The sequence below is a fragment of the Hypanus sabinus genome, chromosome 12 (genome assembly GCF_030144855.1).
Source record: "Hypanus sabinus isolate sHypSab1 chromosome 12, sHypSab1.hap1, whole genome shotgun sequence".
In the NCBI taxonomy this organism is placed as follows: domain Eukaryota; kingdom Metazoa; phylum Chordata; class Chondrichthyes; order Myliobatiformes; family Dasyatidae; genus Hypanus; species Hypanus sabinus.
In genome coordinates, this window is record NC_082717.1 from 106538230 (window position 1) to 106560077 (window position 21848).

A 21848-nucleotide genomic window follows, 5' to 3' on the forward strand; every position below is an offset into this window, starting at 1 on the left:
TTGTCCCCCCAAAATCGGTCAGGGTCTATCCAAACCAGAAACCCCTGGATCAACAGTTCCATGCGTGCTGCACTTGCCAGGCGAAACAGAGCTTACGTTGCCGGTAACCATCAGGAACTCAATAAATGATCGACACAGAGTCATCAACGCAGCAAAACAATACAGGGACAAGATCTGGACACAACGTCTGGATCCACCAACAACACACTCAGCTTATGGCAAGGTCTGCACACCATCGCAGACTTCAAAGTTAAACGCAGTGGTGCTGCCAACACCGCTGCCTCTCTCCCAGATGAGCTAAATCCTTTTTTTACGCTCAGCTCGATGTCGCCAACGCTGAGTCCCTGAGGAAAACTGTCAAAGCGACCTACACCTTGGCCATCTCTGAAGCTGAAAAACGTAGATGTTTCCGAGTGGACAGTCGCGAGGCTGCGGGACAGGACGGCATCCCAGGGCGGGTACTCAGGATGTGCGTGGCACAACTGGCAGATGGGTTGACTGACATTTGTAATCTCTCCCTCTCCCAGTGCAGGGTGCCCTCCTGCTTCAAAACATCCACCATTTTCCCAGGATCTAAAAAGAACAAGTTAACATGTCTGAATGACCGGCGTCCTGTCGCACTCATCTCAATAATAAGCAAATGCTTTGAGAGGCTGGTGAAGGATTACATCTGCAGCTTGCTACCAGCCACACTGGATCCTACAATTCACCTACTGACACAACCGATCAACAGATGATGCAATAGCCACAGCTCCACACACCGTCCTTACACAACTGGAGAGGAGGGCTGCTTATGTGAGAAGGCTGTTCTTGAACTACAGTTCAGCATTCAACACCATAATTCAAATAACTCAAGAGGTTAATAATCGAGGTACAGGAAGTAGGGATTCAGGTTTCGGTGTGTGGATGGGTGCAGAATTGGCTCAAAACAGAAATGTTCTGGTGAGAGGATTATTTCACAACTGTAAGATGTTAAAAGTGGGTTTCCATAGGGATTAGTTTTGGGGCCACTGCTGTTTTTCATTTACATTAAGGGGGATTTGGATAAGCACATAACAAATGAAATAGTAAAGTTTGCAGGACTCTAAATTAGGGGGATGGGCTGTCAACATTCAGGCAGTAGAATCACTATGTGGAACAACAATGGCAGGTATTTCTGGGAATAATGCAGAAGGTGCAGGATCGGTTCATTCCAAAGAGGAAGAAAGATCCTAAGGGGAGGAAGGGGCGGCCGTGGCTGACGAGGGAAGTAAAGGACAGTATAAAGATAAAAGAGAAGAAGTATAACATAGCAGAGATGAGTGGGAAGCCGGAGGACTGTGAAGCTTTTAAAGAGCAACAGAAGATAAAAAAGGCAATACGCAGAGAAAAAATGAGGTACAAAGGTAAAATAGCCAAGAATATAAAGGAGGATAGTAAAAGCTTCTTTAGGTATGTGAAAAGCAAAAAGTATTTAAGACCAAAATTGGGCCATTGAAGACAGAAACGGGTGAATTTATTATGGGGAACAAGGAAATGGCAGATGAGTTGAACTGGTACTTTGGATCTGTCTTCACTCGCAAAGATACAAACGATCTCCCAGATGCAATAGTGGCCAGAGGAACTAGGGTAATGGTTGAACTGAAGGAAATTTATATTAGGCAAGAAACTGTGTTGGATAGGCTGTTGAGTCTGAAGGCTGTTAAGTCCCCGGGACCTGATAGCCTGCATCCCAGGGTACTTAAGGAGGTGGCTCTAGAAATCGTGGACACATTGCTAATCATTTTCCAATGTTCTATAGATTCAGGATCAGTTCCTGCAGATTGGAGGGTGGCTAATGTTGTCCCACTTTTCAAGAAAGGAGGGAGAGAGAAAACAGGGAATTATAGATTGGTTAGCCTGACATCAGTAGTGGGAAAGATGCTGGAGTCAATTATAAAAGAGGAAATTATGACACATTTGGATAGCAGTCTGAGTCAGCATGGATTTACAAAGGGAAAATCATTCTTAACTAATCTTCTGGAGTTTTTTGAGGATGTAACTATGAAAATGGACAAGGGAGAGCCAGTGAATGTAGTGTACCTGGACTTTCAGAAAGCTTTTGATAAAGTCCCACATAGGAGATTAGTGAGCAAAATTAGGGCACATGGTATTGGGGGCAGAGTACTGACATGGATTGAAAATTGACTGGCTGACAGGAAACAAAGAGTAGCGATTAACAGGTCCCTTTCGGAATGGCAGGCTGTGACCAGTGGGGTACCACAAGGTTCGGTGCTGGGACTGCAGCTGTTTACAATATACATTAATGATTTAGATGAAGGGATTAAAAGTAACATTAGCAAATTTGCCAATGACACAAAGCTGGGTGGCAGTGTGAAATATCAGGAGGATGTTAAGAGAATGCAGAATGACTTGGACAGGCTAGGTGAGTGGGCAAATGTATGGCAGATGCAGTTTAATGTGGATAAATGTGAGGTTCTCCACTTTGGTGGCAAGAACAGGAAGGCAGATTACTATCTAACTGGAGTCAAGTTAGGAAAAGGGGAAGTACAACGAGATCTAGGTGTTCTTGTACATCAGTCGATGAAAGCAAGCATGCAGGTACAGCAGGCAGTGAAGAAAGCTAAAGGCATGCTGGCCTTTATAACAAGAGGAATTGAGTAAAGGAGTAAAGAGGTCCTTCTGCTGCTGTACAGGGCCCTGGTGAGACCCCACCTAGAATATTGTGTGCAGCTTTGATCTCCAAATTTGAAGAAGGACATTCTTGCTATTGAGAGAGTGCAGCGTAGGTTCACAAGGTTAATTCCCGGAATGGCGGGACTGTCATATATTGAAAGATTGGAGTGACTGGGCTTGTATACACTGGAATTTAGAAGGATGAGAGGCAATCTGATTGAAACATATAAGATTATTAAGGGATTGGACACACTGGAGGCAGGAAGCATGTTCCCGCTGATGGGTGAGTCCAGAACTAGAGGCCACAGTTTAAGAATAAGCGGTAGGCCATTTAGAACAGAGATGCGGAAAAACTTTTTCACCCAGAGAGTGGTGGATATGTGGAATGCTCTGCCCCAGAAAGCAGTGGAGGCCAAGTCTCTGGATGCTTTCAAGAGAGTTAGATAGAGCTCTTATAGGTAGCAGGGTCAAGGGATATGGGGAGAAGGCAGGAACAGGATACTGATTGTGTATGATCAGCCATGATCACTGTGAATGGCAGTGCTGGCTAGAAGGGCTGAATGGCCTACTCCTGCACCCACAGTCTATTGTCTATAGTTAGATCAAAACAAAATCCAGATGTGGGCAGGTCAATGGTAAATGAATTTTAATGTAAATAGATGTAAAATATTACATCTAGGAAGTAGAACTATTAGATATAAATATACAATGGGGTGTCTTGAGTTAGATGTATGAGACGGATTTGGGCATCCTGGAAGACTGATCACTATCAACATGTGGACAATGCATAGCAGCAGCTAGGAAGGTTAATAGAATGTTGGGCTACATAATGTGCTCAGTGGAATTCGTCTAGAGGCGTTTTCCTTACGCTGTATTATGCGCTTCTAAGGCCACACCTTGAGCACCGGCTATAATTTTGGTCTCCATATTCTGTGAAGGATGTGAAGGCAATGGAGAAAGTTCAGAGAAGGACATCAAGACTCATTCTAGGTCTGCAGTGTATGAGCTATTAAGAAAGATTGAAAGAATTAAATCTTTTTAACCATAGAATGAGAGGAGACATGATAGAAGTGTTCAAAATCATTAAGTATATATAATGCATTCCAGCTGCTACTTCAAAATTAATCCATCAGTAAGGATGTGGGGTCATAAATGGAGACTGGTTAAAGCAAGATTTTAGACTAAAATCAGGAAGCATTTCTTCAGACAGTGAGTTGTGGACACATGGAACAAACTACCTAGTTGGTAGTTGAGAGCAGTACCTTAGAGACTTTCAAATCTAAACTCGATAGTTATATCAACACACTGTGAATAGGAATTTAGCTAGCTTTGTTGGGCCGAATGGCCTGTTCATTTCAAAAACATTTGAATGTTCTAACAACGCAAATTTGTCTAACCTATCTTTACAGCACAGACCCTTTAATCCAGGGAGTTAATTGGGAACAGCTTTTTTTTTGGTGGGGAGTTGGCAAGCCCATTTCAGATCTGCAGATGCTGGAAATCAAAGTATTACACAGAAAACGACCTGACTTAGCCCACAGAGGTAAAGACAAGATACCAATGAGACAAACCAGCCACCACACGTGAACCCAGGGCAACTTATATTCCAGCCCGAATATGAGAATCAGGTGTCTGTGGTTAAGCCCAAATGAAAGAACGGACAGCCAGAAGACCCGGAGTCTGGCGTCCATAGGAACGCAACAGGCCAGGCAGAATCTATAGAAAGGACTAAACAGTCGGTGTTTCGGGCCAAAACCCTTCATCGGGACTGGAAAGGAAGAGACGAGTAAAAAGGTGGGGGAGGAGATGAAGAAGTACAATGTAGCAGGTGAAACTGGGAGGGGGAGGGTGAAGTAAAGAGCTGGGAAGTCGATTGGTGAAAGAGATACAGGGCTGGAGTAGCAGCAATCTGGTAAGAGAAGACAAAAGCCATAGAAGAAAGGGAAGGGGGAGGAGCACCAGAGGGAGGCGATGGGCAGGTTAAGAGACTTGGGGGGTGGGACTGAAATAGGAATGGGGAAGTGGGGGGAATTACCTTAAGTTTGAGAAATCCACGTTCATGCCATCAGGTTGAAGGGTACCCAGACGGAAGACAAGTTATTGCTCTTCCAGCCTGAGTGTGTCCTCGATGCAGCAGTAGAGGCCGTGGAGTGGCATGTGGGAATGGGATGTAGTATTGAAATGGGTGGCCACCAGGAGGTCCTGCTTTTTCTAGTGGATGGAATGTAGTTGTTCAATGCTGCAGTCTCCTAAACTATGTCGACTCTCACCAATATACAGGAGACCATAGCAGCAGCACCAGGTACAGTAGACGACTTCACATGCAAGGACTGTTTGGGCCCTGAGTGATAGTGAGGGAGGAGGTGTAGGGACAGGTATAGCACTTTTTCCGCTTGCAAGGATAAGTACCAGGACGGAGATCACTGCGATCCGTTGGAGATGGCGGAAGTTACGGTGAAACAGGGGGGCCTCTTTTTCTCTTATAGGGAGAGAGAGAGAGAGAGAGAGAGAGAGCCTGTAGTATGTCGAATTACTGGGTGAATGAGTAGTTTTTGAGGTACTGCAAATCTGACTTTATTGATGATTGCTGCATGCTTGTGTCATGGTCCGGTCCGTAAAGTCCGCGTTCCAGTTCCCAGTCCGGTCCGTGGTCACCGGACTCCGGGTCTTCTGGCTGTCTGTTCTTTCAGTTGGGCTTAACCACAGGCACCTGATTCTCATATTGGGGCTGGAATATAAGTGGGCCTGGGTTCACGTATGGTGGTTGGTTTGTCTCATTAGTATCCTGTCCTTGCCTTAATAGGGTATGTCAGACTATCCTTGCCGATACCCTGAGGCTGGACTGTTCCTTTCCTTCCCTCTAAAGCCCTGTCGACTACCCATGCCTGAAGCCCTGCTGGCAACCTCGCCTGTATCGCCATCAAGTTCAGCTGCTGGAGTGAGACCGGAGCCCTGCCACATCAATAGAAGGAACTATCTATCGTTGAGCTTGGAACTGTCTCTTTGTGTCCCTGTGTTTAGTGTCTGTGTATGAGTCCCGGCCCTTTGTCCTGTTCCCAAGGAGGGGTCCCTGCTCTGTGTTCAGTGTTTCTGTGCTCCAGTCCAAGGCTCAGTGTTCCTGAACTCCAGTCCGAGGCTCCGAGGAGGTTCCAGCCCGTGTCCGAGGCTCCGAGGAGGTTCCAGCCCGTGTCCGAGGCTCCGAGGAGGTTCCAGCCCGTGTCCGAGGCTCCGAGGAGGTTCCAGCCCGTGTCCGAGGCTCCGAGGAGGTTCCAGCCCGTGTCCGAGGCTCCGAGGAGGTTCCAGCCCGTGTCCGAGGCTAAGTCGTAGCCTAGGCTCTGAGTCTTGGTTTCATCCAGGGCTAGTGTCTGTGTCCATCTCTGCCTCTCCCCGCTTCTGCTTCGCACTCTCTCGACCAAGGCTCTGCATTCCCGCTCTCCCTCGACCAAGACCAAGTCTGAGCTTCATGTCCTCGTCCAGCCCTGGAGTCCCGCATCCTGCGCCATGTCCAGTTCTCGCCTGGATCCGGAGTCCAAGCCCGAGTCAAGACCCAGGTTCTGGGTCCCTGTCCAGTTTCTGACTCGGAGTCCTTGTCCAGCAGGTTCCTAGCTCCTAGTTCCTTGTCCAGGTCCCACTTTCCTACTCTAGTCCTAGCCCATGCCGTCTCCTAGTCTTGTCCGACATTGTTTCTTCCCCACTTCCCTTGAATTCTTGACACACCTAGTCCTCTCCCTAGTACTTCATTGTCTGTGTCTTGCATTTGGGTCTGTTCCCAACGCCCACCCTATGACAACTTGAGTGCTCGGTGGAGTGTGCTGATGCTTGCTCTGCGTGGGAGGGGGGAGCTGGAGGGGTGGTTTGGGGTTCTAACATCTAACTGTCGTTCATTCTTTGGGACATTCCGCTGTTTTCATGGATGTTTGTGAAGAAATAGGATTTCAGGATGTACATTGTATACATTTCTCTGACAATAAATGTACCTATTGAAAACTCAATGACTCTATTAAATGTCACACACATTTTCTTAACATTTCACCAATACTTTTCTTCAAACGCTTCAATACATCTGTTTCAGGAGATAATTTCGGGCTGTGAACTCACTTTCAAGAAAATTAGTTCTGAATATTGTTTGTTTACGTGTAGTTTACACGATTTGTTCCTTTTTACATGTTGGGTGTTTGACTGTCCTTTTAAATAAATTCTGTTGGGTTTCTTTGTAAGTGCTTCTAAGGAGATGAATTTCAAGGCTTTAAATAGGACACATACTTTGATAATAGATATCCTTAGAAAGTTTTTTTTCCTGATTTCCATGTCCTTTTGGACAGTGACAGTTATTTTTCACGCTTCTTTTGCTGCGGTCTGATCATTGGAGAATCGGACATCTCTCTGATTGGGTTATTCCACATCACCAATCCGAGAAAGCATTGCACCACCAATCGTAAGTGTCTTTCAGCAATTCTCCAAAAGCTATAAAATTGTGAATGCGGAATCATTTCCTCATTCTTTGTGAAAGATCGGCTAAAATGAGTGGACGAGGAAAAACCGGAAAGGCCAAGAGCAAGCCCAAGTCTCGCTCGTCCCGGGCCGGACTGCAGTTCCCGGTGGGCCGTGTTCACAGGCTCCTGAGAAAGGGTAACTATGCTGAGCGGGTGGGTGCCGGAGCCCCGGTCTATCTGGCCGCTGTGCTCGAGTATCTGACGGCTGAAATCCTCGAGTTGGCCGGTAACGCGGCCCGGGACAACAAGAAGACCCGCATCATCCCCAGACACCTGCAGCTGGCCGTCCGCAACGACGAGGAGCTCAACAAGCTGCTGGGAGGGGTGACCATCGCTCAGGGCGGGGTGCTGCCCAATATCCAGGCCGTGTTGTTGCCCAAGAAAAGCGGCGCGCCCGCTAACCCCAAGGGCAAGTAAAGAGACAAAGCGACAATTTAGAAACCCAAAGGCTCTTTTCAGAGCCACTCAGATTGTCTGTGGAAGGGCTGAGCACTGGCTGGGGTGGGTCCGGGGATTTCCGATCCGGGTGTCTGCCACAGACACGTTTTAATTAGCTTTTTCTCCCCTGAAGAAAATAACAAACTGCATTTATCTCTTCAGAGCATTCTCCTTCAACCCGCACTCCCTCCTATTCCCGAATTGTCCCCTTTTATCGAAAATGTGTATTCCCCCCTCAACCATCTCCACTTCCGGGTTGAATCTAGAGTGGAGCGTGATTGGTGGTAAATGACGCAATCTTATTAGTGTGTGAAAAAGCCCAATCAGATAGCGGCCTCAGTCACCAATGAACAGGCGGTAACAGGAACAGTGCCAAAACCAACCTCCAGACCACCGACATCGCGTTATGTGTGCGCCAATAGCAAAATAATTTTATAGAAAAGGCCAAAAGTAAATAATTAAATGTGCGAATGAGACGTTACACGATCCTGATCTATTTATACTGTAGACTGTGCATTAAATTTAATATTCAAAGTTTATTTATCTAATACGTACACCATACACGACCTTGAAATTCATCTTCTTGCAGGCACCCACAAAGTAAACAACATAATCCTTGACAATCCGCACACAAAAAGATCAATGTGCAAAAGAGAGCAAATCGTGGAAATAATTTAAAATTAAAACACAGGACAGACAGAAATAATACATAGAACATGACCCGCAGGGTCCCCGAAAGATAGTTGTGCGATATGGTATAGTTCGTATTGAATTGCCGATCGGAACAAGCGCTGATCCATAGAAAACGTGACAGTTTTTTAAAATTTAAAATGCATCAGGTTATGGACGGCTCGGCAACTGTGGTTAGGACTGCGATGTGAAGTTGTTTTGTGAAAGGACCGTGAATCTAATTTCTGATTCGGATTCAGGATAGTTGCATCACCTAACGGCAGGGAATTAACCACCATCATCGCAATTAACTGGATAGACAACAGCAAAAATCTACCTCGCAAGAATAAGCCCTTTGTGTAAAGTTGTGTGTGCATGTGTGAAGATATAGGAAAGTTTAAGTCTCGATATCCGTAGAACGGGCAGGGAGAGAGACCCCAGCATGGAACCGGACTGGTGGACCATCAGCGGACACCAACATAAATTAAAATTGCTTCGAAACTGAAAATCTCCAAGGAATTGGTTGTTATATTTCACTGTTGAAGTATTGGAGAAACTCTTTCTGCGAGACATTGAGTGGCTGTTAAAAGAGCCTTTGTGTTCAGTCAATAAAAACACAAAATGCTGGCAGAACTCAGCAGGCCAGACAGCATCTATGGGAGGAGGTAGTGACAACGTTTCGGGCCGAAACCCTTCATCAGGAGGGTTGATCAGGAGAGTTTCGGCCCGAAACGTTGTCACTACCTCCTCCCATAGGTGCTGTCTGGCCTGCTGAGTTCTGTCAGCATTTTGTGTTTTTTATTGATTTCCAGCATCTGCAGATTCACTCGTGTTGCCTTTGTGTTCAGTCAGCGCCCTGTGGAGCTTCACTTGGAGCTGGTGTACTTGGTCACCGCCTTTGTCCCTTCCGACACGGCGTGCTTGGCCAGTTCCCCGGGCAGCAACAGGCGCACGGCGGTCTGGATCTCCCGAGAGGTGATGGTCGAACGCTTGCTGTAATGAGCCAGGCGGGAAGCCTCGCCTGCGATGCGCTCAAAAATATCGCCAACGGTAGATTCATGATGCTCACCGCCTGGAGGAAATGCCTATGTTGGGGTGAACCTGCTTCATCACTTTGTAGATATAGAAACCATTAGTCTCCTTTCTCGCCCTCTTGCGCTTCTTGCTGCCCTTGGCTTGCGCTTTGGAGACTGCTTTCTTACCCCCTTCTTGGGAGCTTTGGCCAGAACAGGAAATTCCTCCGTCGGTTTCAGTCCCAGAAATATTTGGAACCCGCTCGGAAATTGCATTAAATAGGCAGTGTTCCAATCCTATGCAAATGAAGGATTCAAGAAAGATAGGTTGTTTTGCTGGTTGCTTAATAAAGTATCAAAAATTTTCTTCGACTTTGAAACCTTTAGATTGAATGGAAGGCGCTTCATACAGGATTAACCACCCCGCGCTTAGTCTTTCAGCGGTGTTGGTTTGTTCCAGCAGCTACAACATTCTTGGACGAGAGATACTGCAGATGAACATAAGGAGGAGTATACAATCATGAGGTTATCGACAGGGTAAATGGTCAGAGTTTTTCCCCAGGAAAGAGGTGTCTAAACTAATGTGCAGAGCCTTTAGGCGGAGGGATAACTTTTACTAGAAGAAGGTGGCAGGTAGGTGGAATGAGCTGCCGGAGGAAGTGATACAGGTAAGTACAATGAAAATGTCTAAAAGACAGTTTGACAGGTTTGATGGATAGGTTCAGAATGTGAGGAAGTGAGACTGCTTCAGACAGGCATCAATGCGATGGGCCAAAGGGCCTTTTTCCATGCTGAGTATCTCTGTGGCTCCAGCCAGAGAGATACAGGTTTAAGGAGAGGAGTGTGTTTTACAGGAGCCCTGAGGAAGAATTTCCTCCTTCACCCAGAGGGAAGTTCCAATCTGGAAAATCTGCCTGATGGGCTGGTGCAGGCAGGTATATGAGGACCATCTGATAGCAGTAATAGGGGACTCTATAGTTAGGAGATCAGACAAGCAATGTTATGGATGTAGGAAAGAAACACAGATGGGAGGTAGCCTCCCAGGGTCCGGGATGTTTCCGATTGCGTCCATGATATCTTGAAGTGGGATGGCGAACATCCAGAGGTCATGATACATATTGGTACCAACGACATAGGTTAAAAAAGGAAGGAGGTCCTGAAAACAGAATTCAGGGAGTCAGGAAGGAAGTTGAAAAGCAGGACCACGAGGGTATGAGTCTCGGGATTACTGCCTCTGCCACGCGACAGTGAGTTTAGGAAAAGAGTGAGGTGGAGGATAAATGTGTGGCTGAGGGATTGGAGCAGGGGGCAGGGATTCAGATTTCTGGATCACTGGGACCTCTTTTGGGGCAGATGTGACCTGTACAAAAAGGACGGGTTGCACTTGAATCTGAGGGGGAACCAATATCCTGGCAAGAAGGTTTGCTAAGGCTATTGGGGAGAGTTTAAACTAGAATTGCTGGAGGGTGGGAACCGAACTGAAGAGATGGAGGAAGGAGTGGTTGGCTTTTTAATGCAAGAAGCATCATGAACAAAGCAGGTGAGCTTAGAGCATAGATCAGTATTTGGAACTATGATGCTGTGGCCATTACAGAAACTTGGATGGCTCAGGGGCTGGAATGGCCTCTTAGAATGCCAAGCTTTAGATGTTTCAGAGAGGACAGAGAGGGAGGAAAAAGAGGTGGGATGTGTCACTGCTGATAGATAGTGTCACAGCTGCAGAAAAGAAGGAACTCATGGAGGGATTGTCTCCTGAGTCTCTGTGGGTGAAAGTTAGGAACAGAAAGGGGTCAGTATTGACCACCCAATAGTAACAGGGACATCGAGGAGCAGATAGAGAGATAGATTCTGGAAAAGTGTAATAAAAACAGGGTTGTCATGGTAGGAGATTTTAATTTCCCAAGTATTGATTGGTGTCTCCCTCAAGCAAAAGGTTTAGATGGGGTGGAGTTTGTTAGGTGTGTTCAAGAAGGTTTCCTGATAAAATATGTAGATAAGCTTACAAGAGGAGAGGCTATACTTGATCTGGTATTGTGAAGTGAACCTGGTCAGGTGTCAGGTCTCCCAGTTGGAGAGCATTTTGGAGATAGTGATCACAATTCTATCTCATTTACAATAACATTGGAGAGAGATAGGGGCAGACAAGTTAGGAAAGTGTTTAATTGCAGTAAGGGGAAATATGAAGCTATCAGGCAGGAACTTGGAAGCATAAATTGGGAACAGATGTTCTCAGAGAAATATACAGCAGAAATGTGGCAAATGTTCAGGGGATATTTGCATGGCGTTCTTCACAGGTACATTCCAATGAGACAGGGAAAGGATGGCAGGGTACAGGAACTGTGGTGTATAGAGGCAGTTGAAAATCTAGTCAAGAAGTAAAGAAAAGCTTATGAAAGTTTTAAAGAAACTAGGTAATGTTAGAGATCTAGAAAATTATAAGGCTAGCAGGAAGGAGCTTAAGATACCGTCTGGGTAGTCTCTAGCCCCTTGGCATGAACATTGAATTCTCCAACTTCTGGTAATTCCCTCCCTCTCCCTTCCCCCATCCCAGTTTCACTCTGCCTCCTCCTCCAGTTGCCTATCATTTCTCTCATGATTCTGCCTTCTACTACATACAGTGCTTTTCCCTTACATTCCTTCTTCACCTTTCCTGCCTATCCCCTCCCTGTTTCCCCACCCCCACCCCTTGATCTTTCCTCTTACTGGTTTTTCACCTGGCACCTACCAGCCTTCTCCTTCCCACCCTCCCTCCACCTTCTTTAGAGGGCCCCTGCCCCCTCCCTCTTCAGTCCTGATGAAGGGTCTCGGCCCGATACATTGACTGCTCATTTCCACAGATGCTGCCTGACCTGCTGAGTTCCTCCAACTTGTTGTACGTGTAGATTAAGAATGAAATTAGGAGAGCCAGAAGGAGTCATGAGAAGGCCTTGGCGAGAAGGATTAAGGAAAACCCCAAGGCATTCCACAAGTATGTGAAGAGCAAGAGGATAAGATGTGAGCGAATAGGACCAATCAAGTGTGACTGAGGAAAAGTGTGTATGGAATCAGAGGAGATAGCAGAGGTACTTAATGAGTACTTTGCTTCAGTACTCACTATGGAAAAGTACCTTGGTGATTGTAGAGATGACTTACAATGGACTGAAAAGCTTGAGAATATGGACATTAACAAAGAGGATGTGCTGAAGCTTTTGGAAAGCATCAAATTGGATAAATCACTGGGACCATAAGAGATATAACCCAGGCTATTGTGGGAAGCGCGGGAGGAGATTGCTGAGCCTCTGGCAGTGATCTTTGCATCATCAATGGGGATAGGAGAGAATCCAGAGGATTGGAGGATTGTGGATGTTGTTCCCTTATTCAAGAAAGGGAGTAGAGATAGCCCAGTAAATTATAGACCAGTGCGTATTACTTCGGTGGCTGATAATTTGATGGAGAAGATCCTGAGAGGCAGAATTTATGAACATTTGGAGAGGCATAACATGATTAGGATTAGTCAGCATGGCTTTGTCAAAGGTAGGTCGTGCCTTACAAGCCTGATTGAATTTTTTTGAGGACGTGACTAAACACGTTGAAGAAGGTAGAGCCATAGATGTACTGTATATGGATTTTAGCAAGACATTTGATAATGTACTCCATGCAAGGCTTATTGAGAAAGTAAGGAGGCATGGGATCCAAGGGGGCATTTGCTTTGCAGATCCAGAACTGGCTTGCTCACAGAAGGCAAAGAGTGGTTGTAGATGGATCATATTCTGCATGGAGGACAGTGACCAGTGGTGTGCCTCAGGGATCTGTTCTGGGACTCCTGCTCTTCATGATTTTTATAAATGACCTGAATGAGGAAGTGGAGGAATGGATAAGCAAATTTGCTGAATACACAAAGGTTGGGGGTGTTGTGGATCGTGTGGAGGGCTGTCAGAGGTTACAGCAGGACATCCATAGGATGCAAAACTGGGCTGAGAAGTGGCAGATGGAGTTCAACCCAGATAAGTGTGAGGTGGTTCATTTTGGTAGGTCAAATATGATGGCAGAATATAGTATTAATGGTAAGACTCGTGGCAGTGTGGAGGCTCAGAGTGATCTTGGGGTTTGAGTCCATAGGACACTCAAAGCTGCTGCACAGGTTGACTGTGTTGTTAAGAAGTCATGGATTCAAATCTTCCCTTCGCAATCCTGCCGATCCTCGAATTACGCTTATTACTGGAGAACATAAGTGGTTTAAGTCAGTAGAGAGGCTGAGATGTTTGTTGGAAATCTTCCAGCCATCTTGACTTCTTTGGACCCGGTTTGACTTTCTAAAATGGCTGATGAGTATTTCTTGAATTAAAGTCTTTTTTGCGAACTCAGACTCTATTTGAATAATTTAGTCCTTAACTACTCAGAACCCATGGGTTTTAGTTGGTCTCTCCTTGGACTTGGTGTGATTTTCTTAAATAGATGATTTAAATTAATGTTTTCCTGTGGACTTAGATTTCATTTGTGTAATTTAGTTTACTTTGGAATAACTTTAACTATAGAGAATTACAACTGGTCTTAATTTATTTGGGAGGCTTACAGTTTTTTATTGAAGGTCTCCCTGTCAATTTACTGTATAAAACCTGCCTTTTATAAAAACGGCTGATATGTACTCTCTTTAAATATAGAATTTCCCCCTTTTACCCTTTTTTAAAAAAAAATCATAGTTTCTCGTGGGTAGATTAGTTCTTGATTATTATTTTGTATTAAGTTTTATATTCTTTCTGATGAAGTTGTTCCTATTTGTAATTTTGATTTGTAGTGCATAAATTAGTTAGTATCTGATATATTATTTACACGGAGCTTATGTTAATGTTATGGAACTGGAAGTTGGTTTTTGGGGTGTCCTATTTTCAGTAGAGCTAGCTGCTTTTTTGGGTAGCCATCTAGTTTTGGGTTGTGAGAGTGGGGTGGGTTCTCTAGTACCAACACTATCTTTTTTTTTGTTTTTCCTTGTTATCCAGGACATGTCTATGTCCTGATACTATTGATTTATGTTTATATTATGTTTAATATAAATCTGAATTATGTTTATATATTGTGGGTTCATCTGCATATTCATCTGCGAACCTGGCAAATTCGGATATGGACATATTCAGCTTCTCGTTCAAATACATCCGGATATCATCTGAAACACAACCTTTAAATTCCTCGATCAGAATTAACTCCCTGAGATGCCAAAAATCTTCTTCCACCATTTCTGCTGCACACCAATGATCCAAGAGCACACCCTTCTCATAGGCAAACTCTGCATATGTCTGATTCCACACTTTCTTTAAATTTCTAACCTTTTGTCTATAGGCCTCAGGGACCAATTCGTAGGCCCGAAGAATGGCCTCCTTTACTTTCTCATAATTCTCATACTCCTCCTCGTCTACCGACAATACCGCATATGCCCGTTGTGCCTTCCTTTTTAACACACTTTGTAACAACGCCACCCACTGATCTCTGGGCCACTTCTGACTCACTGCCACCTTTTCAAAATGCAAGAAATAACTATCAACATCCGTCTCCTCAAACGGAGGTACTAACCTAAACTCCCGACTAACATTAAACCGCTGCTCTCGGTCTGACCCTTGAGCTCTTCGCTCTTTCCTTAACGTCTCCATGTCCAGCTCATGCTGCCTCTGTTTCTCCTTCTCCTCATACTCCCTCTGCTTTCCAGCTCTTTCCTTCTCCTTTTCGGCTCTTTCCTTCTCCTTTTTAGCTGCTTCCAGCTGTTTTAATCTAATTTCATGCTCCCTTTTCAGCTCTAACTCCTTTAGCTGGAGCTCATGCTCCCTCTGCTTTTCAGCCCTTTCCTTTTCCTTTTCGACTCTTTCCTTTTCCTTTTTGGCTCTTCCCTTTTCTTTTTCGGCTCTTCCCTTCTCCTTTTCAGCTGCTTCCAGCTGTTTTAACTTAATTTCATGTTCCAACCTTAATTTTTCCAACTCTAACTGAGCCGTCCCACTAGCTGGTACCTTTTCAGGGATATTTTCCAATACCTCAGCCGAAAACACATTCTTCTCAATATAATACTGAGTTATGGCCCTCCGCACCTCCCACTTTTTCATTGACAACCTCACCTCTGAGAGATTTAGTCCTTTCGCAATATTTATCAAGTCCGACTTTGTGGCCGCCTCTAGCGCCTCCGGAGTTGGTTTTTTTATAAATTCGTCTACATCCATCTTCGCTGGTTTCCCGTCTGGTTACCCGCTCAAACAGATCCAAGTTTGGACTTAAAAGCCCGATTTACTGGCCCTCCAATTTGGTATCAAATCTCGAGACGAGGCTGCAAGTTGTTACGAACCCGGTAACTGGGTTACTTACCAGCAAAGATAGAGACGTCCGTTGGAGTCTGATGATACTATTTTTAACAGTATTTATTAGTAAAAATACACAAAAATATTATCAATGCAAATATATAGATAATATACGTCGTCAATACTAAACCTAAAAGTGCGGGTATAATAATAATCAATAAGTAATAAGCTCTATCGTTGTCTAGGGGATAATGAATTGTCCGATAGAAATCTAAAGTTCACTTCAGTTCACACAGGCTGCCGTCGTTTGTTTGTCGCTGTGTTGCAATTGTTGGAGAGAGAGAGAGATAGGAGAATGGGAACAGTTACCGCTAAGTGTTTTGCCAACCTTCCTTTATGATTTCGATCCGTCGGTGTCTCGTTGTTGTGGCCATTCAAGTGTGACCTCTCCTTTAGCTAAACCGTTCTTCCGTGATGAGCCCGCCACCCAGGCAAGGGAGGACACACACGAGCTCTCACTGGCTTTTACTATGAAACGCTGTCACTGGATTTCTAGCGTTTCTCCTGGTGTGTCTAAGGGGTGTTCCCCAGACCCCTCTTTTATCCTCACTCACGGGGTCTCAGATATCAATCAGGTTGAGATGATGACCACTCTGGTTGTCCCCTGAGGGGTTTCAATGAATAGTACAGTACTCAATACACAATTCCTTCTCCAAGAGACAATAGCAGTAATCAGTGGTTCCGTTCCGCATATGTCAGGAGACATTCCACCTGGTTGTGTATTCTGCGTCTCTCTCTCTCTCATTTCCTGACCTGCTGTGTATCTCTCTCACTTCCTGGGTCTCAGATCCGAAATAATAGCGATCTTGCGATTCTCAAAAAGGAGGGGGCGACTTTGCACCCTTCTGCCCCTCAGAGTTGCTCCACATTCGTAACAGTCTATACTACTGGGCAGCTAACATTCGTTGTCTTATCTTCTGGTCTTTTTTTTCCATAGCCAGTCTGAACGCCCTAAATGGGTAGCAATGGAGCTGAATTTCACTAAGGATCTATCTATCTCTGCACTTCTTGGATCTGCACGCCCTGGTAGTTTGCCTAGACAAATTGTTAATCCTCTTGTTAGACATACTCTGCAAATATGGGCCCAGTTTAGGAAATGTTATGGTTTCTATGGTTTTTCCTTTCGAGTCCTATTTTACATAATCATCTTTTTCTACCTTCTATGCATGATTCAACATTTTATGATTGGTATAAAAAGGGCATTAGGTATTTTGAAGATCATTTCATTGATAATCGCTTCGTATCTTTTCAACAGTTTTCTGCTAAGTTTAATCTACCTAATGCCCATTTCTTTGGATATCTCCAAATTAGACACTTCATTAATCCTTTATTACCCAACTTCCCTGAGATGCCCGAGAAAAATGCTAAGGACTTGTTTCTTTCTATTAATCCATTGTGCAAAGGTTTAATATCTTTTATTTGTGATAAATTAGTATCCTTAAGGTGCGCCCCTTTGGATAAAATCAGAATGGCTTGGGAGCATGACATAAATATCTCTTTATCTGATGAGGTCTGGGACTCGATTCTCAAGTCGGTTAACTCAACTTCTCTTTGTGCTCGCCACTGAGTTTTACAGTTTAAGATTGTTCATAGGGCTCATATGTCCAAATCTAAATTATCTCGATTTTATCCAAATATTAGTTTTCTTTGTCATAAATGCAAAAGTGGCGAGGCTTCTCTCATTCGTATGTACTGGACCTGTCCTAGTCTAGAGAAATTTTGGAGGGATGTTTTCTTAACTTTATCCTGTATTCTGAATCGCCACTTAGAACCTGACCCTTTAATTGCTCTTTTTGGTTTCTTGGCTGAGACAGATATACATTTGAGTTTGACTAAACGTCGAATATTATCTTTTGCTTCTCTCCTGGCTAGACGTCTAATTCTTCTGAGATGGAGAGATGTTGCCCCACCCACGCATGCTCAATGGCTTAACGATATTATATCCTGTTTAGAAATTGAAAAAATTCATTACTCAATTCTTAATTTGGACATAAAGTTTCATAAGGTCTGGGGACCTTTTATTGAGTATTTTCATAACTTTCCTTTTGACTAAGTTTCTTTTTCAGTCCCTTGCTTTCAGCTTTTTTTTTGGTAGTAGGCATTATTATCTTCTGTTTTTAATTGTATTTACAGTTTTGGGGGTTTTGAATGTTCTGATTTATATTTCCTACATTTTGCTCTGGTTGGTCTGGAGTTTTTTTTTGCAGGGGTGGGGGTGGATACTAACTTTACACAACTTCAATTTGGGTGCTTTTTCAATTATTATATTTTGTATTATATTACCATTGTATGTTTATCTTGCACTGTATTAATTTTCCTGTTTCGTTCTTGGGGGGGGGGGTTTCAGTGCTGTAGAAAATGCATTAAAAAATTTAAAAAAAAGTCATGCTGTGTATTGGCCTTCATCAACCGTGTGATGAGTTCAAGAGCCGAGAGGTAATGTTACAAATATATAGGACCCTGGTCAGACCCCACTTGGAGTACTGTGCTCAGTTCTGGTCACCTCACTACAGGAAGGATATGGAAACCATAGAAAGGGTGCAGAGGAGATTTACAAAGATGTTGCCTGGATTGGCAAGCATGCCTTATGAGAATAGGTTGAGTGAACTTGGTCTTTTTTCCTTGGTGCAATGGAGGTTGAGGTGACCTGATAAGGGTGTAAAAGGTGATGAGAGGCATTGATCGTGTATCAAAGGCTTTTCCCCAGGGCTGAGATGGCTAACATGAGAGGGCACAGTTTTAAGGTCCTTGGAAATAGGTACAGAGGCGATGTCAGGGGTAAGTTTTTTACAAAAAGAGTGGTGAGTGCATGGAATGAGCTGCAGTGACGGGGGTGGAGGTGGATACAATAGGGTCTTTTAAGAGACTGCTGGATCTGTACACGGGACTTAGAAAAAGAGAGGGCTATGAGTTACCTGAGGTAATTTCTGAAGTAAGTACATGTTCGGCACAACATTGTGGGCTGAAAGGCCTGTATTGTGCTGTCAGTTTTCTAAACACTGAGGTAAAAAAGTTGCTCTTCAGGCCCATTAAGTCTTTAACCTCTCACAATACATTTATGTTCTTTATTTATTCTCTGCCCTGGATGAAAAAGACTGTGACCATTTGTCCTATCTGCACCCCTCACAGTTATATAAACCTCTAGAAGGTCACCCCGAAGCCTCCCACATTCCAGGGAAAACAGTCCCAGTCTATCCTTATAACTCAAACCCTGCAGTGCCAGTCACATCCTTATGAATGTTTTCTGCACCTTCTCCAGCTGAATCACATTGCTCCTGCAGCGAGGTGACCAGAACTACACACAATACCCCAACTGCAATCTCACAATTTTGAATCTCACAGTTCAAAGTTAATTTTGATATCAAGGTATGTATATGCTACCAAATAGTACATTGAGATTTATCTTCTTCAGGCATTCACATAGAACAAATAAACTGCACACAAAGATTGACAAATTATGTAAATACAAATAGAAAAAACTAATGATTATAAATAATAATACTGAGAATACGAGTTGTAGAGTCCTTGAAAGGGTGTTCAATGATCAGTTCAGCATTGTGGTGAGTGAAGATGTCCGTGCTGGTTCAGAGTAATAACTGTTCCTGACCCCGGCAGTGTGGGACCTTAGGCTCTTGTACCACCTTCTTGATGTTAGCAGTGAGAAGGGACCATGGTCTGGATGGTGGTCATCCTTGCTGCTTTCTTGTGGCAGCACTCTTTGTAGATCTGGTCAATGGTGGAAGGCTTTGGCTCTCATGAATTGTACTTTTCATTCTTCAGCATTGGTGTTTCCATACTAGACCATGATGCAACCAGTCAGGATACCCTCCACCAGACATGACAAACCTATGCAGACTTCTAAGTAAAGGTGTCACCATGTTTTCTGTGAAGTGACCGTTACAAGCTGGTCCCTGAACATATCATCTGAAATGATAACATCCAGGAATTTCCCTCTGATGTAATGCCCAGAAATTTAAAGTTTCTACCCTCTCCACCTCTGATCCCCTAATGGGCACTGGCTAATGGATGCTCAGTTTCTTCCTACTCTGGTCAATAATCAGTTGGTCAGTCTTGTGCATGTTGAATGAGAGGTGGTTGTTGTGGCACCACTCACCCTGATTTTTCAATTTATATATGACTTCAATTTCGGTGGTATATTTCATCATTTAAAATAAACCTATTAGCAAAGTACTATATATTACTACATACAACCTCCAAGATACATTTTCTTGTGAGCATATACTGTACAGTAAATCGAAGAAACACAATGAAAGACTGCACCCAACACGAGCAGGCGTAGGTTACCAATACTTTCAGGGCTGGCCTTCGATGCTGACATGGTCTCACAGCTGAACTACACTTTGCAGGACCCTTCGTTGCTGGAGACAGGAACCCACACGGTCTCACAGCTGAACTACACTCCGCAGGACCCTTCGATGCTGGAGACAGGAACCCACACGGTCTCACAGCTGAACTACACTCTGCAGGACTCTTTTATTCACAGTGTTCATCTTCCCTGGTTTAACTCCCCAAAACAGAGTCACAGATTTATACAATACAGAAATAGTTACTTTGGCCCAACTCATCCAGACCAATCAAGCTGCCAAACTCAACTACACCCAATTGCCTTCAGTTAGGCCATTTCACTCCAAATCTTTCCTCTCCATGTACCTGTTCAGACATATTTTAAATATTGTGACTATACCTACCTCTACAGCTTCCTCCACAGATCCTTCTGTGAGAAATATTGACCCTCGGGCCCCTAAAATCTTTATCCTCTCACAACATATTTATGCCCTTTACATATCGACATCCCTCCAGTGAGGGGAAAAGACTCTGACCATCCGCCTTATTGATGCCCCTCATGTTTACATAAATCTGTACAAAGTCATTATACTCAGCCCTTATACTCCAGAGGAAAGTCCCCATATATCAATTCCCTGCTTATAACTCCAGCCCCAGAGATATCCTTGTCAATATTTTCTACTCCCTTTCCAGCTCAAATGACACATTTCCTGCGGCTCTGTGACCGAAACTGCACATAGTTCACCAACTCATCTCAGGACTGTCTTGTGCTCAGTCACATGACCTCCAAGGAATTCTGCTCGTGCTCTGACTGGTGAAGGCAAACATATCAACTGTCTCTTCACCACCCTGTCTACCTACGTACTCACACCCCTTTGTCTCTCTGTTTTACAACACTCACCAGGGCCCGCCACTTCTGAAGCAGGCACCACCCCAATCTAAATGACCAAACTGGCTCACTTTGTCCTTGTCTGAGTTAAATTCCATCTGCCATTTCCTTGCTCATGTTCTTAATTAATCTATATCACAAACTTCAGAATTGTCCACAATACCACCAATTTGGTATCATCTGTGAATATACCAGTTGCACCATTTACATTCTGATCCAAATCCCCAATACATATGAGAAAAAAGAGAGCAGAGTGCTCTGATCTAAAACCAGAAGGGAGAATTCAAAAGGGGCCAAGCATGGAGAACAGACATTTCAGAGGGTCACAAGAACTGGAGGAAGGTACAGAGTGTTAATGTGAGGCTGCAGAAGAATTTATGTCTGATTGTTTATCTGTGCATGATTTAATAAACCTCTTTAAAATCAAACTCATCTTCCTGTGCTGCAGAGAAAACAGCCTATCCGTGCTCTCATTGGAACTCAAGCCCTCCAGTCCCAGTCACTTCTGTGTGAACTTTTCTGTGCCCTTTCCAGCTGAATCACATCATTCCTGTAGCAAGGTGACCAGAACTACACACAATACCCCAAGTGCCATACAACCAACATCCTGTACAGTTGTAACATAACATCCCAGTGCATATAATCAGAAGCTTGATCAAAGGCACACAAAGTCGTGCAATTTCTTCACCACCGTGTCTACCTTCATTGGCACTTTCAGGAATTCTATCCTGAGGTCCCTCCATTGTGCAACTCTGTCCAGGGCACAGCCACTTACTGTGTAGTCTTTTGCTCTGTTTTAACTGACTAAAATGTAATATTCAGCATTTGTCTGAATTAAATTCCACCTGTCATTTCCTGACCCAATTTCATAGTTGTTCTATGTCCCATTGTAACATGAATGACCTTCTTCACTTCAGAATACTAGTAAACATACCAGTAAACATGCAATCTTAGTAAACATGCTAGATATATTCTCATCCAAATTGTCAATATATTTGACTAACAAAATACACCGAAGTACCACTGGTTACAGGCCTTCAATCTAAAACAGTAATTTATTTATCAAAACAAT

The 21848-nt window shown here is 44.0% G+C and overlaps 1 protein-coding gene and 1 pseudogene across 1 annotated transcript; one reads left to right on the forward strand and one right to left on the reverse strand.

Moving 5' to 3' along the window:
- Positions 1-7170: 7170 nt before the first annotated feature.
- On the forward strand, positions 7171-7565 carry LOC132402418 (late histone H2A.2.2). Its single transcript, XM_059985276.1, has one exon. It carries the CDS (start codon positions 7176-7178, stop codon positions 7563-7565), a length of 390 nt encoding a protein of 129 aa, XP_059841259.1. The 5' UTR covers positions 7171-7175.
- A 1556-nt stretch (positions 7566-9121) lies between these two features.
- LOC132402419 (histone H2B 7-like) lies at positions 9122-20448 on the reverse strand (annotated as a pseudogene).
- Positions 20449-21848: the final 1400 nt, after the last annotated feature.

What these genes read in the sequence shown, in the direction of transcription:
- LOC132402418 (XM_059985276.1), top strand. Translation starts at nt 7,176, where the DNA reads ATGAGTGGACGAGGAAAAACCGGAAAGGCCAAGAGCAAGCCCAAGTCT.